The sequence below is a fragment of the Bos indicus x Bos taurus genome, chromosome 10, assembly GCF_003369695.1.
Source record: "Bos indicus x Bos taurus breed Angus x Brahman F1 hybrid chromosome 10, Bos_hybrid_MaternalHap_v2.0, whole genome shotgun sequence".
Lineage (NCBI taxonomy): Eukaryota > Metazoa > Chordata > Mammalia > Artiodactyla > Bovidae > Bos > Bos indicus x Bos taurus.
In genome coordinates this window covers 30,827,697-30,845,294 of record NC_040085.1, presented here as the reverse complement: position 1 = coordinate 30,845,294, position 17,598 = coordinate 30,827,697, and the positions used below count along the sequence as shown (strand labels likewise).

The 17,598-nt window shown below is 38.8% G+C and overlaps 1 protein-coding gene across 1 annotated transcript in view; it reads right to left on the bottom strand.

The window, feature by feature from the left end:
* The window catches only part of RTF1 (RTF1 homolog, Paf1/RNA polymerase II complex component), a 46,828-nt gene that overhangs the window by 16,522 nt on the left and 12,708 nt on the right, over nt 1-17,598 (bottom strand). The window contains exons 2-4 of the mRNA XM_027553593.1: nt 17,139-17,249; nt 7,043-7,190; nt 6,193-6,397 (exon numbers count right to left, since the gene is read on the bottom strand). Coding sequence (XP_027409394.1) covers nt 6,193-6,397; nt 7,043-7,190; nt 17,139-17,249 — 464 coding nt within the window. The remainder of the gene's footprint in view (nt 1-6,192; nt 6,398-7,042; nt 7,191-17,138; nt 17,250-17,598) is intronic.

The following is a 17,598-nucleotide window of genomic DNA, read 5'->3' as shown; positions in this document are numbered from 1 at the left end:
ACGACTGGATAACTACACCAAATAATAAAGCTGAATTCATACCTCACACCATAAAAAAAAAAGAGAGATCTGAAAATGGATCAATGAGAGGCAGAGGGGTAAATCAGAAGGTTGGGATTGATATATATACAATACTACATGTAAAATAGATAACCAACAAAGACCTACTGTAGATCACAGGGAATTCTACTCAATACACTATAATAGTCTATATGGGAGAAGATTCTGAAAAAAGAATAGATATATGTATAATTGAATTGCTCTGCTGTATACCTGAAACTAACACAACACTGTAAATCAACTATACTCCAATGTAAAATTAAAAAAAAAATCAATGATCTAAATACAAGAACTAAAATTATAAAACTTATAAGAAAACATAGGGGTAAATGTTCATGACTGGATTTGGCAATAAATTCTTAGCTATGATACCAAAAGCTTGAGCAAGAAAAGAAAACATTTATTGTACACACAAATTTTTAAATTTTGTGCATTAAGCAATACTTGACAGTGAAAAAATACAACCTACAGAATGGGAAAAGATACTTGCAAATTCTGTATCTGATAAGGGCCTGCTGCTGCTGCTGCTGCTAAGTCGCTTTAGTCATGTCCAACTCTGTGCGACCCCATAGACGGCAGCCCACCAGACTCCTCTGTCCACGGGATTCTCTAGGCAAGAAAACTGGAGTGGGTTGCCATTTCCTTCTATGATAAGGGCCTAGTAGCCAGGATGGCATCACTGACTTGATGGACGTGACTCTGAGCGAACTCCGGGAGTTGGTGATGGACAGGGAGGCCTGGTGTGCTGTGATTCATGGGGTCACAAAGAGTTGGACACGACTGACTGAACTGAACTGAACCAGAATACATAAAGAACTCTTAAAACTTAACAAAAAGACAAATAACCCAATTTAAAAATAGGCAAAGCATATGAACAAAAATTTCTCCAGCAAGGATTTGAAAAGATTCTAAACATTATTAGTCAACAGGAAAATGCTAATCAAAACCACAATGAGATACTTCACAGTCACCAGGATAGTTATTATGGAAAAATAACAAGTGTTGGCAAGGATATGGAGAAACTGGAACTCTCATACATTGCTTGGGGGAAAGTAAAATGATGCAGCTGCTCTGGAAAACAGTTTGGTGGTTTCTCAAAAAGTTAAACATAAAATTACCATATGACTCAGCAATTCCACTCCTAGGTATGTATCCAAAAGAACTGAAAATAGATACTTAAATATTTGTACATTAATGTTCATAGTAGTATTATTCATAACAGCAAAAAGATGTCAAAACAGATTAATAGGTAAACAAAATGTGACGTATACACTTAATGGAATATTATTCAGCCATAAAAAGGAATGAAGTACTGACACATGCTACATGAATGAACTTCAAAAATATGCTAGGTGAAAGAAGTCAGGCACAAAAGCCTATATATTTATGATTCCATTTATATATAATGCCCAGAATTTGGCAAATCTATAAAGACACAAAGTAAGTTAGTGGTTTCCTAAGGCTAGGAGGCAACAGAGAACTGAGTACCAGTAAGTACATGGTTTTTTCCTGGGGTGATGAAAATGTTCTGAAATTAACTGTGGCAGTGGCTATACAACTTTCATTTCAGTTCAGTTCAGTCCCTCAGTCATGTCCGACTCTTTGCAACCCCATGAACTGCAACACGCCAGGTATCACCAACTCCCAGAGTCCACCCAAACTCATGTCCATTGAGTCAGTGATGCCATCTAACCATCTCATCCTCTGTCTTCCCCTTCTCCTCCTGCCCTCAATCTTTCCCAGCATCAGGGTCTTTTCAAATCCATCAGCTCTTCGCATCAGGTGGCCAAAATATTGGAGTTTCAGCTTTAACATCAGTCCTTCCAGTGAACACTCAGGACTGATCTCCTTTAGGATGGACTAGTTGGATCTCCTTGCAGTCCAAGGGACTCTCAAGAGTTTTCTCCAACAGCACACAGTTCAAAAGCATCAATTCTTCTGCGCTCAGCTTTCTTTATCAATATATTAAAAAAAAAATCACTGAATCACTTTCAACCACTTTCAATGGGTGGATTCTATGGTGTGTAAAAATATATCTGAATAAAGTTATTTTTAAAAGTTAATATCTGAGGTGCTGGAAAACTGGACAGCTACGTGCAAAAGAAAAAAACTAGAACATTTTCTTAAAAAAAAAAACAAAAACTCAAAATGGATTAAAGACATAAATATAAAACCAGAAATCATAAAACTCCTAGAGGAAAACATAAGCAGAATACTCTTTGAGATAAATTATAGCAATATTTGTTTGGATCTGTCTCCTAAAGCAAAGGAAATGAGAGCAAAAATAAACAAATGGGACCTAATTAAACTTAAAAGCTTTTAAAGAGTAAAGGAAACCATTGACAAAACAAAAAGACAACCTACTGAATGGGAGAAAATATTTGCAAATGACAAAACTGTTAAGGGGTTAATATAAAAAATATATAAACAGCTCATACAACTCACTATCAAAAAAACAAAACCTGATTGAAAAATTGGCAGAAGACCTGGATAGACATTTTTCCAAAGAGGAAATGCAGATGACCTATAGGCACATGAAAAGATGCTCAGTATTACTAATCATTATGGAAATCAAATCAAAACCACAATGAGGTATTATTATGTCACAGAATGGCTATCATCAAAGAGAACACAAAGAACAAATGGAGGAAGTTAATTGGCGCAGCCAGTGTGGAAAACAGTTTAGAGGTTTCTCAAAAAACTAAAAACAGAATCACCACATGACCCAGCAATTCCGCTCCTGGGTATATATTTAACAAAAACAACAAAGAACTAATTCAACCAAGACACACACACTCCCATGTTCATAGCAGCATTATTTACAATTACCAAGATATGCAATGAATGGATAAAGATGTGGCATGTACACACACACATCCACACACACACAACAGAACACTATTCAGCCATAAAAAAGAATGAAACGTTGCCATTTGCAACAACATGGATGAATCTGCAGGGGATTATGCTAAGAAAGGGGATTCCCATGTGGCACTAGTGGTAAAGAACCTGCCTGCCAATGAAGGAGACCTAAGAGTTGTGGGTTCAATCCCAGGGTGGGGAAGATCCTCTGGAGGAGGAAATGGCACTCCAGTATTCTTGCCTAGAGAATCCCAAGGACAGAGGAACCTGGAGGGCTGCAGTCCTCTGAGTCGCAAAGAGTCAGACATGACTGACAACATAGCACATGCTAAGTGAAGGAAGTCCGACACAGAAGAACAAATACTGTATGATATCACTGATGTGAAATCTAAAAAATACAACAAACTAATGAATATAACAACAAAAACAAAAAAACAGATCCACAGACACTGAGAACAAACTAGTGGTTACCAGTGGGGAGAGGCACTATGGGGGTAGGGAATTAAGAGGTGCAAACTACTGTGTATAAAATAAGCTACAAGGATATAGTGTACAGCATGGAATATAGCCAATATTTTACAATAACTAACAATATAAATTGGGAAGAGTATAACAAGGCTGTACACTGTCACCCTGCTTATTTAACTCCTATACACAGTACATCATATGAAATGCTGGAAGAATCACAAGCTGGAATCAAGATTGCAAGGAGAAATATCAGCAACCTCTGATATGCAGATGATACCACTCTAATGGCAGAAAGTGAAGAGGAGCTGAAGAGCCTCTTGATGAGGGAGAAAGAAGAGATTTAAAAAGCTGGCTTAAAATACAACATTGAAAAAACTAAGCTCATGGCATTCAGTCCCATCACTTCATGCCAAACAGGAGGGGAAAAGTGGAAGCAATGACAGATTTATTTTCTTGGGCTCCAAAATCACTGCAGATGGTGACTGCAGCCATGAAATTAAAAGATGCTTGCTCCTGGGAAGGAAAGCTATAACAAAGCTAGGCAGCATATTAAAAAGCAGATACATCACTTTGCTGACAAAGGTCCGTATAGTCAAAGCTATGATTTTTCCAGTATTAATGTACAGATGTTGAGTTGGACCATAAAGAAGACTGAGTGCTAAAGAATAAATGCTTTTGAATTGTGGTGCTGGAGAAGACTCTTGAGAGTCCCTGGGACTGCAAGGAGATCAAAGCAGTCAACCCTAATGGAAATGAACCCTGAATATTCGTAAGAAGGACTGATGCTGAAGCTGAAGCTCCAATACTATGTCTATTTAACGTGAATAGCCGACTCACTGGAAAAGACCCTGATGCTGGGAAAAACTGAAGGCAGAAGGGGAAGAGGGTGGCAGAAGATGAGACGGTTAGATAGCATCACTGATTCAACAGACATGAATTTGAGCAAACTCTGGGAGATAGTGGAGGACAGAGCAATCTGGTGTACTGCAGTCCATGGGGTCACAAAGACTCAGACACAACTTGGCAACTGAACAACAATAAACAATATAAATGGAATATAACCTTTAAAAACTGTGAATCACTATACATGTTACTTATATAATATTGTATATCAACTATACCTCAATTTAAAATAAGTTTATATTTATATTATGTTCTTACATGTATCATCTCACTCTGACCTTACAACAATTTCTCAAGGGGAGGCTGAGGCAGGAGGAGGGTCAGATCACCTGGCTAGTGAGTTGGACTTGAGCCTAGACTTTCTGACAGAAAATATCAGTGCTCTTTACACAACCAAGTTACCTTTATGCAGTGAGCTTGAATAAGTAAGTAAATAAATAATAAAAAAGGGAAAGCTCTAGAATAGGGGAAGAACCTAACAACCAAAACCAACACTTTGGGAATTCCCCAGCGGTCCAGTGGTTAGGACTGAGCCTCCACTGCGGTGGGCATGGTTTGGATCCCTGGTCAGGGAATTAAGATCCCGCATGCGACTTCACTTTCATGCATTGGAGAAGGAAATGGCAACCCACTCCAGTACTCTTGCCTGGAGAATCCCAGGGATGGGGGAGCCTGGTTGGCTTCCATCTATGGGGTCGCACAGAGTCAGACACGACTGAAGCGACTCAGCAGCAGCAGCAGCAGCATGCTGCGCAAAGCAGTCAAAACAAAGACAAAAAAACAAAACAAACAAAACCACCCCCCAAACAAACAAATAAACCCCCCCCCCAAAAAAACAAAACACCACTGAAAAGGATGCCTCATTACTGGTGCCGCCACTTCATCTCACATTAGGATGCTAGTGATGTTTACACAAAAGTTTCTGAGTTACCATGTACTGCCCTGCAGCTAAACAAATGAGCTACAAACCCCTAAATTTCTGAGAATGGCTCTGAACTTCTGTCTTAATTCTCCTCACTGCAAACATTCTTTAACTGCCTTATTCATATAAGGTAAAAAACATAAAAACCAACCTTGAGATAAGCCACCCACTACTCTAGAGCTACTTGGTGATTTTGCCATAGGGCCCTACTGGCCTTGGTTTAGAACCTTTTGCTATGCTCTCCACAGTTCAGAAATACAAATTTTCGAAGTCATTCTTAACCATCTGGCAACTCTGGTACTGTTTCTTAAGTCCTGTTTGTTCCAATATAGGTAACCGTGGAAGCATCCACACTCAAAACAAACGTCTATGACTTGCTGCTGACTGAAAGCCAAACATTCTTGTCTCGGATAACTGAGCAGACTTAACATGGTCTCCAGAAGGGACAACCAGGCTCCCAGATGAAATGGGACTACTTGCTGCCAAAGAAAACGCTTCTATGTTTCTTTCACATGATCAGGTAGGGACAGAATAATCCTAGTTCTGAGGACTATTTCCTGAGATGAAACCCAAGTTTATTTTCATCTTGAAATTCTTTTAGGAGATAAGGAAAGACTTTTGTCATTTACACATGTAATCCTAAATACTGAAACACCTTTGTATACCAAAAAGCAATTTAACATTAGAGTTTGAAAAAAAAAAAAAAAAAAAACCACGCTAGAAAGATAGATTCCTAACTCATACATAATGAGAATTTCAAGTCATTTTTTTTGGATGGGGGGTGCTGTGCTGCATGGCTTGCTTCCACAACCAGGTATTGAACCTGTGCCCTTAGCAGTGAAAGGGTGGAGTCCTAACCCCTGAACCGCGGGGGAATTCCCAAAATTTTAAGTCTCAAACCCTAGGAAGACAGGGCTCCAAATGCGAACTTTGGAAAATTACTCTATTAATGTATCATTAAGGAATTACTACTTTACCTTTTTTTCAACACCTCCCTCTTCTCTATGCGGTTGAACAGTTCTTGTTCTCTCTCCTTTTCTGTCATCTGTTCCAGACGGGCCCTGTCTTCCTCATCTCCCATGAGGTCTTCTCCGTAGCCATCATGGAATTCCTCATCTTCTGAGGAAGAGTCTGAATCTGAACTGGAGGAGGAGCTGTTGCTGTCAGAATCTGACACTTCACCTGCAGCACAGGCCCAAACACAAGATTAGGTGATGCTGCAGAAGACATGTGTTGATAATCATTCCTCCTCAGCTCTCCTAGGTGAAGTGGAACATGTTCGTCTCACTTCCCTGGTGAAAATTCTTGGTCTGCCTTCGGCAAACACAAACACAGGTTACAGAATCTTAGGCTAGATTAAGAAATCACCAGCATGATTTCTTAAATTGGATTTTTGTATTTTCAAAAAAATTACAGACCAAAGAAAAAAGTTGCAAGAATACCCATTGTTAACATCACCAACTTACTTTCTGTCTACATATATAAAACAACGTACAAATTTTTATCATTTATTTTGCTGAACTGAGAGTAAGCTGCAGAGATTGTGACTTTTCACCCTTAAGTAATTCTTGTAAAAAGGAGAGTCTCTTATATAACCAAATATACAATGATCAAACTCAGGAAATTGAAGAAACAGCATTATCTGACATACAGTCAGATGCATGTATTTTTCTTGCTTCATTCAGATTCTAAACAGATACTGAGAAGATTAGAGAACCTTGCAATAAAGGCAGAGACCATACTGTAAATCAGGTATCTTTCCCCCTGATTTCTGATTCTGCAGCTTCTACCATGTAAGAGTTCACTCCCAGGTCTGACTTGACTCACCTTCCTCAGGAGCTGAGCTCTCCGCTGAACTGTCTTTGTCCGAACTGCCTGAGGAAGCAGTTTTATTCGCCTGTTTCTTCATGGTTCCTTTCTTCTCTATTTTTCTGGCTTTTCCTTTCTTCTTATTTTTATTGCTCCCAAAAGTCCACTACAAGGAAAAAAGAAAAAGGAAAATTGAAACAGGAATTTTATTGAGAAAAGTTGTAAGATTCGAGAGTTAAGAATTTCCAATGTTCATCAAAACAATTTCAAGAGTCTCTACTGCTTTGAATCCAAAACAAATACACTTTTATAGGAAGAGAGATAATGATTTTTGAAATTTTACTTAAAACTTTGTAACTTTTGGTTCATAATTTCTTAAAGACAGTAGATAATTGATACAATAAATAAAAATTAATAACTTTTTATCAATAGAAAAGCAAGTATGTCATCTTAATGGCAAGTCAACTGAGTTAACTAAAACTCGGTACAGAAAACAGCTTCTAATGTTTCCTGTGGCAGAGAGGTCAGTAATTACTAGAGGCTGGTATGTTTGGGTTTCAGTACACAGTGCATAGCTTAGTTCTGGAGTGGGTCCCAGGAAGGCAGGGGGAATAAAGCATGTTAGCAAGACAGAACTTCAGAAAACACAGGGAGAAAAGGATTAAGGCCACTGTTTGGCATGGACGATAGCACTAGTACTAACTCCAAGGAGGCAGAAAGCATATAATAGATTATTGAAAAATATACATGTGTGTGTATCTTTTTAAAAAAACCTGCATGTATCACACTACAACACAGTGCTTAAATTGGATCATAAATAGGAGATCCCATACATCTAAATACAAGGAACCTGCAATTTGTATTATCAAAGTAACAGGCTGGCAATACACAATCACTCCAAGGCCAAAAAAAATCATCTTCATCAAGCTCTTTAATTATAAGGCTGAAAGACCATAAAATCATTATTAAAATTCACAGAGACTATTTAGTTACATTAAACTATACCTCCTTTGATATTGTAACTTATCAGTTTAGGAGAATGATTTTAGGTGAAAAGTACTTTACTTGGAAAAACTTCATTTTATGTATTCTGAAAATAATATTTATAACCATCATAGACCTACTGTATAGCACAGAGAACTATATTCAACATCTTATAATAATCTATACTGGAAAAGAATCTAAAAAAGAATATATAGATATAGATATATCTGAATCACCTTGTTATACTCCTTAAAGTAATACGACACTGTAAATCAACTACACTTCAATAAAAAATTTTAAAAACCCAGTAAAGCAAACTCAGACAATACTAAATAAGCCAACAAACAACTGTGGAGGGGGAGGATAAAAAATAACATTCATCTTTCCAACATCATAGATTGAATTATAAATCTGGTTTTGACATAAAATTTCTATATCTAATATTTTTTAAAAGCACCAAGTCTTTGTTCCTTCTATAATATGATCATTATAGAACCTATCTAACAATAGCCAAGATCAGAAGTAAATTTACTTTGGAGTTTTTTAGGAGGTGTGGGTGGCGGGATAGTTCTGATGAGGTTTCCATCTTAGAAATGCTCCAGATGAGCTATTTTTAAGAACCACAGTCTGTTAATTTACCTTGATAAAATACTGTGAAAGGGTGCTACTTTAATCTTCTAATTTTTCATTTTAATTTACTCAGTTATTTTAAGTGCTACTTTATTTTTGTACTCAGGAGCTAGGAAGAAGGGACAAATGAAAGAAAACAGCTACATGTTCTAGATGATACCTTAAGTGAATAAATGACATATTAAGTAAAACATCATTTATATATTAAGTGATATATAATTATGGCAACTCTGTAAGTGAATTTACTTCTCAAACTTTTAATATTTCAACACTTAGTTACCATTTAGAAACAAATTCCAATGCTTTTAATGGCTATGTTTCAACCATTTCAAATTTTTAATCATTCAAGGATAATAGTTTCTAGGTCATTTTGAAAGAATCCAAGAGGCCAAAGTGATCAGTTTCTTAGTTAACTGAGCTAAAATATATTAACTTCCTATGCTGATAACAGAGATTTTACACTTGTTTCAAGAAATATCCCAACTATGCACACGATAGTCAATAAATATTGATCATGAAAATGAGCATAACCCATCTCTTCTAAACAGGGTGTCTTTTCAGACTTTGTACAGAAATCCCTTCTTTGTATAAAGAGGTCCCTTTATACTTCTACCTGAAGGTAATATGGAAAGGCTCAGAACATAAAGGCAGAGCTTACTGGGGTCACATGTATCAAGATGGGCTAGGGTCTACTTCTGCTCACAGATTAGTGTTACTCATCTGCAACAGAGTCAAATTCTGAAATTCTGGGTGAGGGCAAGGGGGGAGTGTGTAAGAGCAAAAAGGGCTTAAATGCAAGGCCACACAGGTGAACGCAATTTAGGAGGTGCCAGAAAGCTATGTGTGGAGAAGGCAATGGCAACCCACTTCAGTACTCTTGCCTGGAAAATCCCAGGAGGAGCCTGGGTAGGCTGCAGTCTATGGGGTCTCGAAGAGTTGGACACAACTGAGCGACTTCACTTTCACTTTTCACTTTCATGCATTGGAGAAGGAAATGGCAACCCGCTCCAGTGTTCTTGCCTGGAGAATCCCAGGGACAGCGGAACCTGGTGGGCTGCCATCTATGGGGTCGCACAGAGTCGGACATGACTGAAGCGACTTAGCAGCAGCAGCAAGCCATGTGTCTTCCTTTTCTACTGTCTATCTGCTTCAATCTGCCACTGCCTAAGCTTAGCAACTGTCATCTACAGCTTATGATGCTTAACCCCTGGGGGAGAGGGAAGAAAGGTAAGCATTAAAATAGAAAAAAATAAAATGTTTCAATTTAACAGGGGTTTTCCTGGCTGAGCTGGTAAAAATCTGCCTGCAATACGCGAGACCTGGGTTTGATCCCTGGGTTGGGAAGATCCCCTGGAGAAGGGAAAGGCTACCCACTCCAGTATTCTGCCCTGGATATTTCCATAGACTGTACAGTCCATGGGGTCACAAAGAGCTGGACACAACTAAGTGACGTTCACTTTCACTTTTCCTGGCCGAACCTAGGTGTGCGAAGGGAACCTTGTTTCCTTCCAACAATTTTCAAAAGAAATGAGATCACAAAGCTGCCTCACCTCCCATGATGCTGACTCAATACAGTCTGTCATGCCAATGGCAAACAGCCAAACTTACTATATATGACAGGCTTTCAGGGAAATTTTAATAATGTAGGTAACTTTAGTTTAACAAATAAAACTTCTTATAAATACATCTTTAATAATAATAATATGTGTTCATTATATGAAGCTTTGGGAAAAAATAATATTTTTAAAGCTAAGAAAAAAAAAATCTAAAAAAAAATCTGTATTTCTACCACTTAAAGGTAAATAATCCTTTAAAATATGGGGCCCAGTCTCATTATTCCTATTTAATATAGAGAAAGAGACTCAAATTGGTCCTGATAATCTCCCAAAAGATTTTTTCCCCCTGGAGAACAGGTCATATTTGTAATATTTTACATTTATTCCTATAATACAGAGGTTTCTGAGTGTTTTCTTGATCTAAATACATCCAAGTACATATTTTAAATATTTGCCCCGTACCTCTCAAGATCACAGAACCTAATAAACCATAAAGGAGATGGTCAAGAATTGTGGCAGGCAAAATCAATGTAGAAATAATCTTAACCCAGCCATTAGCTCCGGAGAAGGCAATGGCAACCCACTCCAGTACTCTTGCCTGGAAAATCCCATGGACGGAGAAGCCTGGTTGGCTGCAGTCCATGAGGTCGTGAAGAGTTGGACACAACTGAGCGACTTCACTTTCACTTTCACTTTCATGCATTGGAGAAGGAAATGGCAACCCACTCCAGTGTTCTTGCCTGGAGAATCCCAGGGACGGCGGAGCCTGGTGGGCTGCCGTCTATGGGGTCACACAGAGTGGGACACGACTGAAGCGACTTAGCAGCAGCAACAGCAACCATTAGCCCAGAGATTGCTTACCTATTCCTATAAAAGTCTCATTCTATTGACTCTAAGAAGGAAAACTAATTCTTTCATTGCCAGAGAGTGGTAGTAAAGGGAGTCTAAAGAGTACAGGACAGGATTAAAGAGATACTCTTGGGCTCTCCCCATCCAGGATAGAGTAGAAGAAATGACCTGGCTTTTCTTAATTTGGTTTGGGAACTATGGCTGTAATGAAAGGCAAGCTCTGTGGTGACCTTAAAAGTGCTCTAAAATGCACCACAAAGAAGACAAGAATGAGAAAGCAAGTGCCTGCCGATTTGCATGAGTACAGAGCCAGAGCATCCCCTGAGGATAGCTGCTTAAAAACAATCTGGAAAAGGGAAAGGATCAGTGGATCAATCAGGACTCAAACACACTGACATCCTGCTTTCCCCCGCACTCACATGCAAGCAGGCCCACACAAAACACCAGGGAAGCATTATGTACATATGCAGCGATGGAGACCTAAAACAGCGACTAGAAGGAAGATGTTTTCTTAAGTAATAAATTAAAAGAAATTAGCACTTTGACTCTCACTCCTGTAAAAAATACTCTAATGGATGGCAATTACCTAATAATACAAAGAGGGCTGGGAACTACTACATCACCCTGTGCCAGACTGAGTGTGTAGGGTGTATTATAAGCAGGTCCCTACTCTGGGAAGCAGCTGACCTTCCTGGCACTCAGCTGAAAGACAGGAAGGAACATGGGGTGGGGCGTGGCTGCTTTGGACTTGGGTAGCATTGACATGCTGCATACTCTGAGTATCCTGGAGACAGAAAAGCAAAGAAACTTCAACGTTTCAGAGAGGTTATCTCTAATGGGCAAGGAAGATCATATTCTAGGTCTCAGGACCCCGAGTAGAAACCACTGTAGTGCAGTTATTCCTGAAATTAATTTAGAGTGAAATGACATACTTTGAGGTAAGTAGGGTTTAAGAAGAATAGCTGAGCTAGCGATAAACTACAGGAATAGAGGTTCAAAGAATTGGAATAAGGCCCAAGCCCTCAACTTGAGACTGTTTCCTTATCTGTAAAGAAGGAATAATACTTGACTGAATACCAGGGTAGTGTGAGACTCAAAGGAGACTGAATGAAAGATGTTTAGAGCACATCAGAAACCATGAAGCGCTATATAAATGGAGGGTACTATTTTATGATGGGAAAAGGAAACCAGACATTCTCTGAGCCTCTGTTCTCTAATCTGTAATAAAGGAGTCCAAATGATCTCTACGACCCCTTGGAGTTTTCAAGTTGTAGGATTCCATATGAACTGAGTATTATACTAAATGGAAGCATTTGTCAAAAGGGTTCAGTAGTCATTATTCTAGATCTAAACAGTGGCCGATAGAGAGCTGTGTGGAGAGGGCATGGTTCCTGATTCAGGTGGTTTTCTTTCTCCCCTTGAAGATAGAAAAGGATCAGCCAAGCTGGAGTAAATGCAAATGTCAGCCTAAAGGACATGAGGAATAGCTAAGTTTTTTTTTCCTTAAAAAAAATTAATTACTTTGTAATTAATCACAGTACAAAGAACACTACTATACCTTATACTCAAATAATCATGCATATTTAACTGGAAAACACACTCAATCACAAAAATCACAATCACAAGAATCCCTACACTCAATCACAAAAACTTATAATGTGGTTGTGGAGATAAAAAGTGAAACAGAAACGATACCAAAAAACAAAGTAAAATATAATCAATATTCCACTGCACTGTGTGGTAAGAAGTGTCAGAATCTGTTGTACACAGTTTAAGCAAGTGGTCCATGAAAATCACTTTATTTTTCTTGTGATGAGATTTTTTGGTCTCTAGAAAATGAGGTGCTACAGAATGGTAATCTACATAGCCAAGAACAAAGAAGTATGTTTAAAAAAAAGAAAAGGCTTATGAGCAATTCAAACAGCTACTGTTAAATTTAAGCAGAATATTCACACAAACTCTATGGGACCCTGGCTTCCTGACCCCAGAGCAGATCAGATACAGGAAGCCGGAAGCAGAGCCATCACTAGGAGACGAGACAATGGCCACTGCTTACCTACAATAGTGGGGGGAAAAGGAAAGGTACCCAAACCAGCGCTACACAGCCTAGTATTCTGGAAGTCATTATTTCACAGTATAAGAACTGCCCTTCATAATCATGACTAAATCAGCTTAAAAAACTATATTTGACAAAACTTATCCAAAAGTTTCAAATATAATAGATTTAAACTTTTAAGAGTTTAGTTTTAGTATTGGGATAATTCATCTCCATGGAACATCTTTTTCTACAAGTATTGTGTGTATGAAAACCTTACTAAATGAATATACACACTGAAAAACATTAGCTTGGCGGTAAAAGCCTTTATCAGAAGTACGTGCTGATTATGTATTATCTGCATGGTGAGGGAGTAACAAAACTTTGCTCTTGGGTATCTCGGCCAACTTCCTGGAAAAGTTATTACTAAATGAATTTTAAGTAAAAGTAGTATCCTTTTCAAAATGTCCTATTAAAAATATTGGAGCCAGCAAGCAATAATAAAGTAGTGGAACAGGAAGGAGTGCAACTAGATCAACCTGGGAGCGCCCAAAAGACTAACGGGATAAAAGGGAAAGAGAAGAAGCTTCAGAAAGAAAGAAAGTAGAAAACAATGGAATGGGGGAAAGCAAGAAGAGACCAGAGTTTTGAAGAGGTGGTAAGCTGGAGCATGAAGTTCGTCCAGGAGGGCTGACACAAGTTCTAGGGAAGAAAAACTTGGCATGACAAGCAGTGAACAACAGGGCTGGGCCAGATGCTTTTATTTCTCAAAAGTGTAGAAAACAGGGCTGTACATGAAGCTTTTTTAAATAATCATTCTCGGTCAGGCTGAGGATATTAGGACATAAGTCTGATGTCCCCTTACTTTGTCTAGTGTAGTTATATTCTGCTTTGAACAACAACAAAAAAAGGTTTTCTTGGTATCTAACATGATTTTTACTGGTACCAAGTGAAAATCTAGGCTTTCTTCTTATGTCTTATCGAGATGCAGCTATCTGTTTCCACGAGACCCACTGTGTTTCTAAAAAGGACTCTGAACTACCCGATTTAGGACTGTTCTTCCTAGTAGACTTTTGTTTCAGCCACTTTTTTTTTTAAACTTCATCTCATGAATGAGCACTGCTAATTCTCTTCCTTCTAAGCTTGTTGTTTTTCTTCCCTGCCACTCCTGTCCGCACCCTTGGTGGTGCTTCTCTTATCAAATGCTTTCAGGGACAAGAAGTGACGGTACCAAAATGCCACAACACAACATTATAAACTACCATTGAGGTGAGTTTTCCAATTTCCCAGTCATGGTCAATGTAAACGTTACAGAAAGAGTTCTACTTCTTATTTTCTCATGTGCCCAAGATATGATTGAGAATAATTCACTCACCAAAAATAATACCAAAGCATATTTTCTTCCATTAAAGTTAGGTATTCCCTCCCCCCGCCACCCCCCCCACAGAGACTATAAATGAAATCTCTACTATTCCCTCCTGAAATGAGCGTTTTCTTTCTTTTTTTTTTTTTTGACTATATCACACAGCTTGTGGGATCTTAGTTCCCTGACCAGGGATCAAACCCCTTTCCCAGGGAGCAGAAGCACTGAGTCCTAACTCTGGACCACCAGGGAAGTCCCCGTAATTGAACCTTATACTTAATATCCACCGTACCCACTTTTTTTCTGGATAGGAAACTTTCATAACTTCTTTGTATCTCCCTCCCCACTCCTACCAGTTAGCTAGATATCTTCTTGTTTTAAAGTCAGTGCGTGTCTCTCCTTAAGACAAACCACCCGTTAACCTAACTCAGTTGTTCCTGACAAATTTTCTGTTCCAGCAAATCTGAGGGGAACAATATACTTCTATCTGTATTTATCATTGCTAATGACAATAAACCATAGAAGAGTCATGTGGGAGGGGAAAAGTGTTGGGATGTGTATATGGAGCCATAAATCTGAATTTACCATACTACTGAGTTCTCTAGTGGTTGGTAGCATTTTTTTAAAAAGATTTTAATTGTCGAAAACAATGAAATATTCACCCTAACTTTGCAGTGCTCTGTGCTTAAGCTAGTAGCCTGGGCCAGAGACTGATAATGCAGACCAAAAAAGAGGCACCTTTCAGAATGGCCATGAAATAGAGACTGCTATTTCCAGTGAAGGGTGAGAAGACTGGAGCAGAGCTGCAAGAAGCCAGTGAGCCTGGCGGATGGGATGCGGAGGGAGCTACAAGAGCTAACAACCTTGTGGGGGGAAAGTTACTCAAACTCTTAATTCCCTACTAGACAGGGTGCAGCCTGCCTGTCAGCTTTTTCTCTAGTAAGTATAGAAGTAGCTGGTAGCGTTCTAAGGATGAAGACTCAAGAGTTGGTAAGTAGCTGCGAGTGACAAAGGGAATCCTAAGCTGGAGACAAGTTTATGATGCTCTATCTACCCTAGCACATGTTTGGACTCCTCTAATGCTGTGGAGATGATACATACTCTGACCGCTTGGTAGAAGCAGTTCAAAAGGATGAAGGGAATCCCTGTAGTAACTGCATACTCAGGAGTGATCTAATGATAGTACTATGGAGTTTCAAAGGATAGCTACTGATTTTTTCCTTAAGGAAGTACAAAGACCACAAACATGCTGCAGGGTATTCCAAACACAACACAGATTTGGGATTACACTGTAGTAGCTGACTTCTAAAACATGGAAAATGAAAGTAGTTAATGTAGGAATAGTGGGGAAGGGAATTATTTCAAGATTTTTCTGTTCTATTTTTGCTTTTTTTTAATAGAAAAAGCAAATTATTTCATAAAGCCCACTGCTTTTCTAACAGATTGGGTTACTTTATCAATTTTAGAGGAATTACAGTTCCTCCATGAAAAATAAATGAAACAAAGAATAAAATTCACACATTCACTACCTCTTATTGTCAAAACAATTTTAGGTCTGTTAAATTATTTAAGATTAAGAGAATATCACTACAGTCAATCAGAATGCAATCATTCCTAACCTGTATATGCAGGGCACTGGTGAATACTGTTCTGGCTGTTAACTAAATTTTATTATACTAAAAAAATTTTTTTTACGCCAGTGGAACTTTAAAACAAGATACTGTTAGTACACTGTTAAAAATATTTTCCTAGGGAGCTTCCCTGGTGGTCCAGTGGTTAAGAATCTGCTTTGCAATGCAGGGGACACAGGTTCGATCTCTGGTCCAGGAGGATCCTATACACCTCAGAGCAACTAAGCCCGAGTGCTACAACCACTGAAGCCCGTACACTGTGCTTAGCAACAAGAGAAGCCACCATAAAGGGCAGCCTCTGCTTACTGCAACCAGAGAAAGCCTGCACAAAGCAACCAAGACTCAACACAGCCAAACAATGAAATAAATAAATACAAAAATAAAAAATTTTTTTAATAAAATTTTTTTCCTAGACTGCAGGGTAAGAGATTAAACACAAAGGTGATATCCAGCCTCCCTCCAAGAAATTACTAAGGGGAAGAAAAGTATTTTAAATCAAATGAGGAACATGTAGGAGTGTTTCAAAGACCTTTCCCCTAATCTCTCTCTTCCATTAAAGTTCTGGATTTTTAGGGCCTTGTTTGGTGGTGGGCAGCAGATTGGGAAAGTCACCTTGGCTTAAACAATGAACAGCTGGATGTTTCTCCGTAATACCTAATGACACCACTTTGGGGGATGTTGATTATGTCTACCCAAAGAAAGCTTCCTGTCTGTCTTCCTAAAGTATTTTCCACTAAAATTTGGCATTCTTGATAGAATTTCTTTTCTAACATAGAAATGGGATTAAAAATTTAATAAAAAAATAAAAGAGATGGTGACTAACAAGTTATGCCCCTTCTATAAGAGTGCTGAAAATAAAAGACTAAAAAATGGTCACGGATGCACTGCAGAGATACCTGCTGGGTAACTAGCAGTACAGAGAACAGCACAATGTGAGAGCTTTCCAGACACAATTTTCTTTCCCTAGGAAATTCTCACAGATCTTAGGCGGGAAGGTCTCAGGTTAAGGAAAAGAGGCTGTCAGGACTCTCAAATGCCCACCAGAGGCCTATCCCTCCACACCCACCTCGTCATCGCTGTTAGACGTCTCTGAGTCTGAGGAGGCAGCAGGCTGACTCACGGGCGGCTCCTTCTCTTCAGAGTCACTTCGCTTCCGCTTTGCCAGGGACAAGAGTTCCTGAGAGGGCAAAGTAGCCGCATGAGTTTTGTTTACAGAGAAAATACATCCAAAAATACTACAATGCTCACCTTCCCTAAATCTCTTCTACCTCTTTGTGGTTGCAATAAAAAAAATACCGTCATGGGAACTTTAATCACATGAACAGTCGGACTGCTACACTTCTAAGTACTAAAGAAATGTTTTCAAAATCTGTCCTGGGAATTCCCTGGTGGTCCAGTGGTTAAGACTCTGCACTTTTACTGCCAAGGGCCTGGGTTCAATCACTGGCGGGGGAACTAGGATCCTACAAGCCAGAAAGCACAGGAAAAAAAAAAAACAAATCTGTCCCCTCAATGGGAGGTGTATG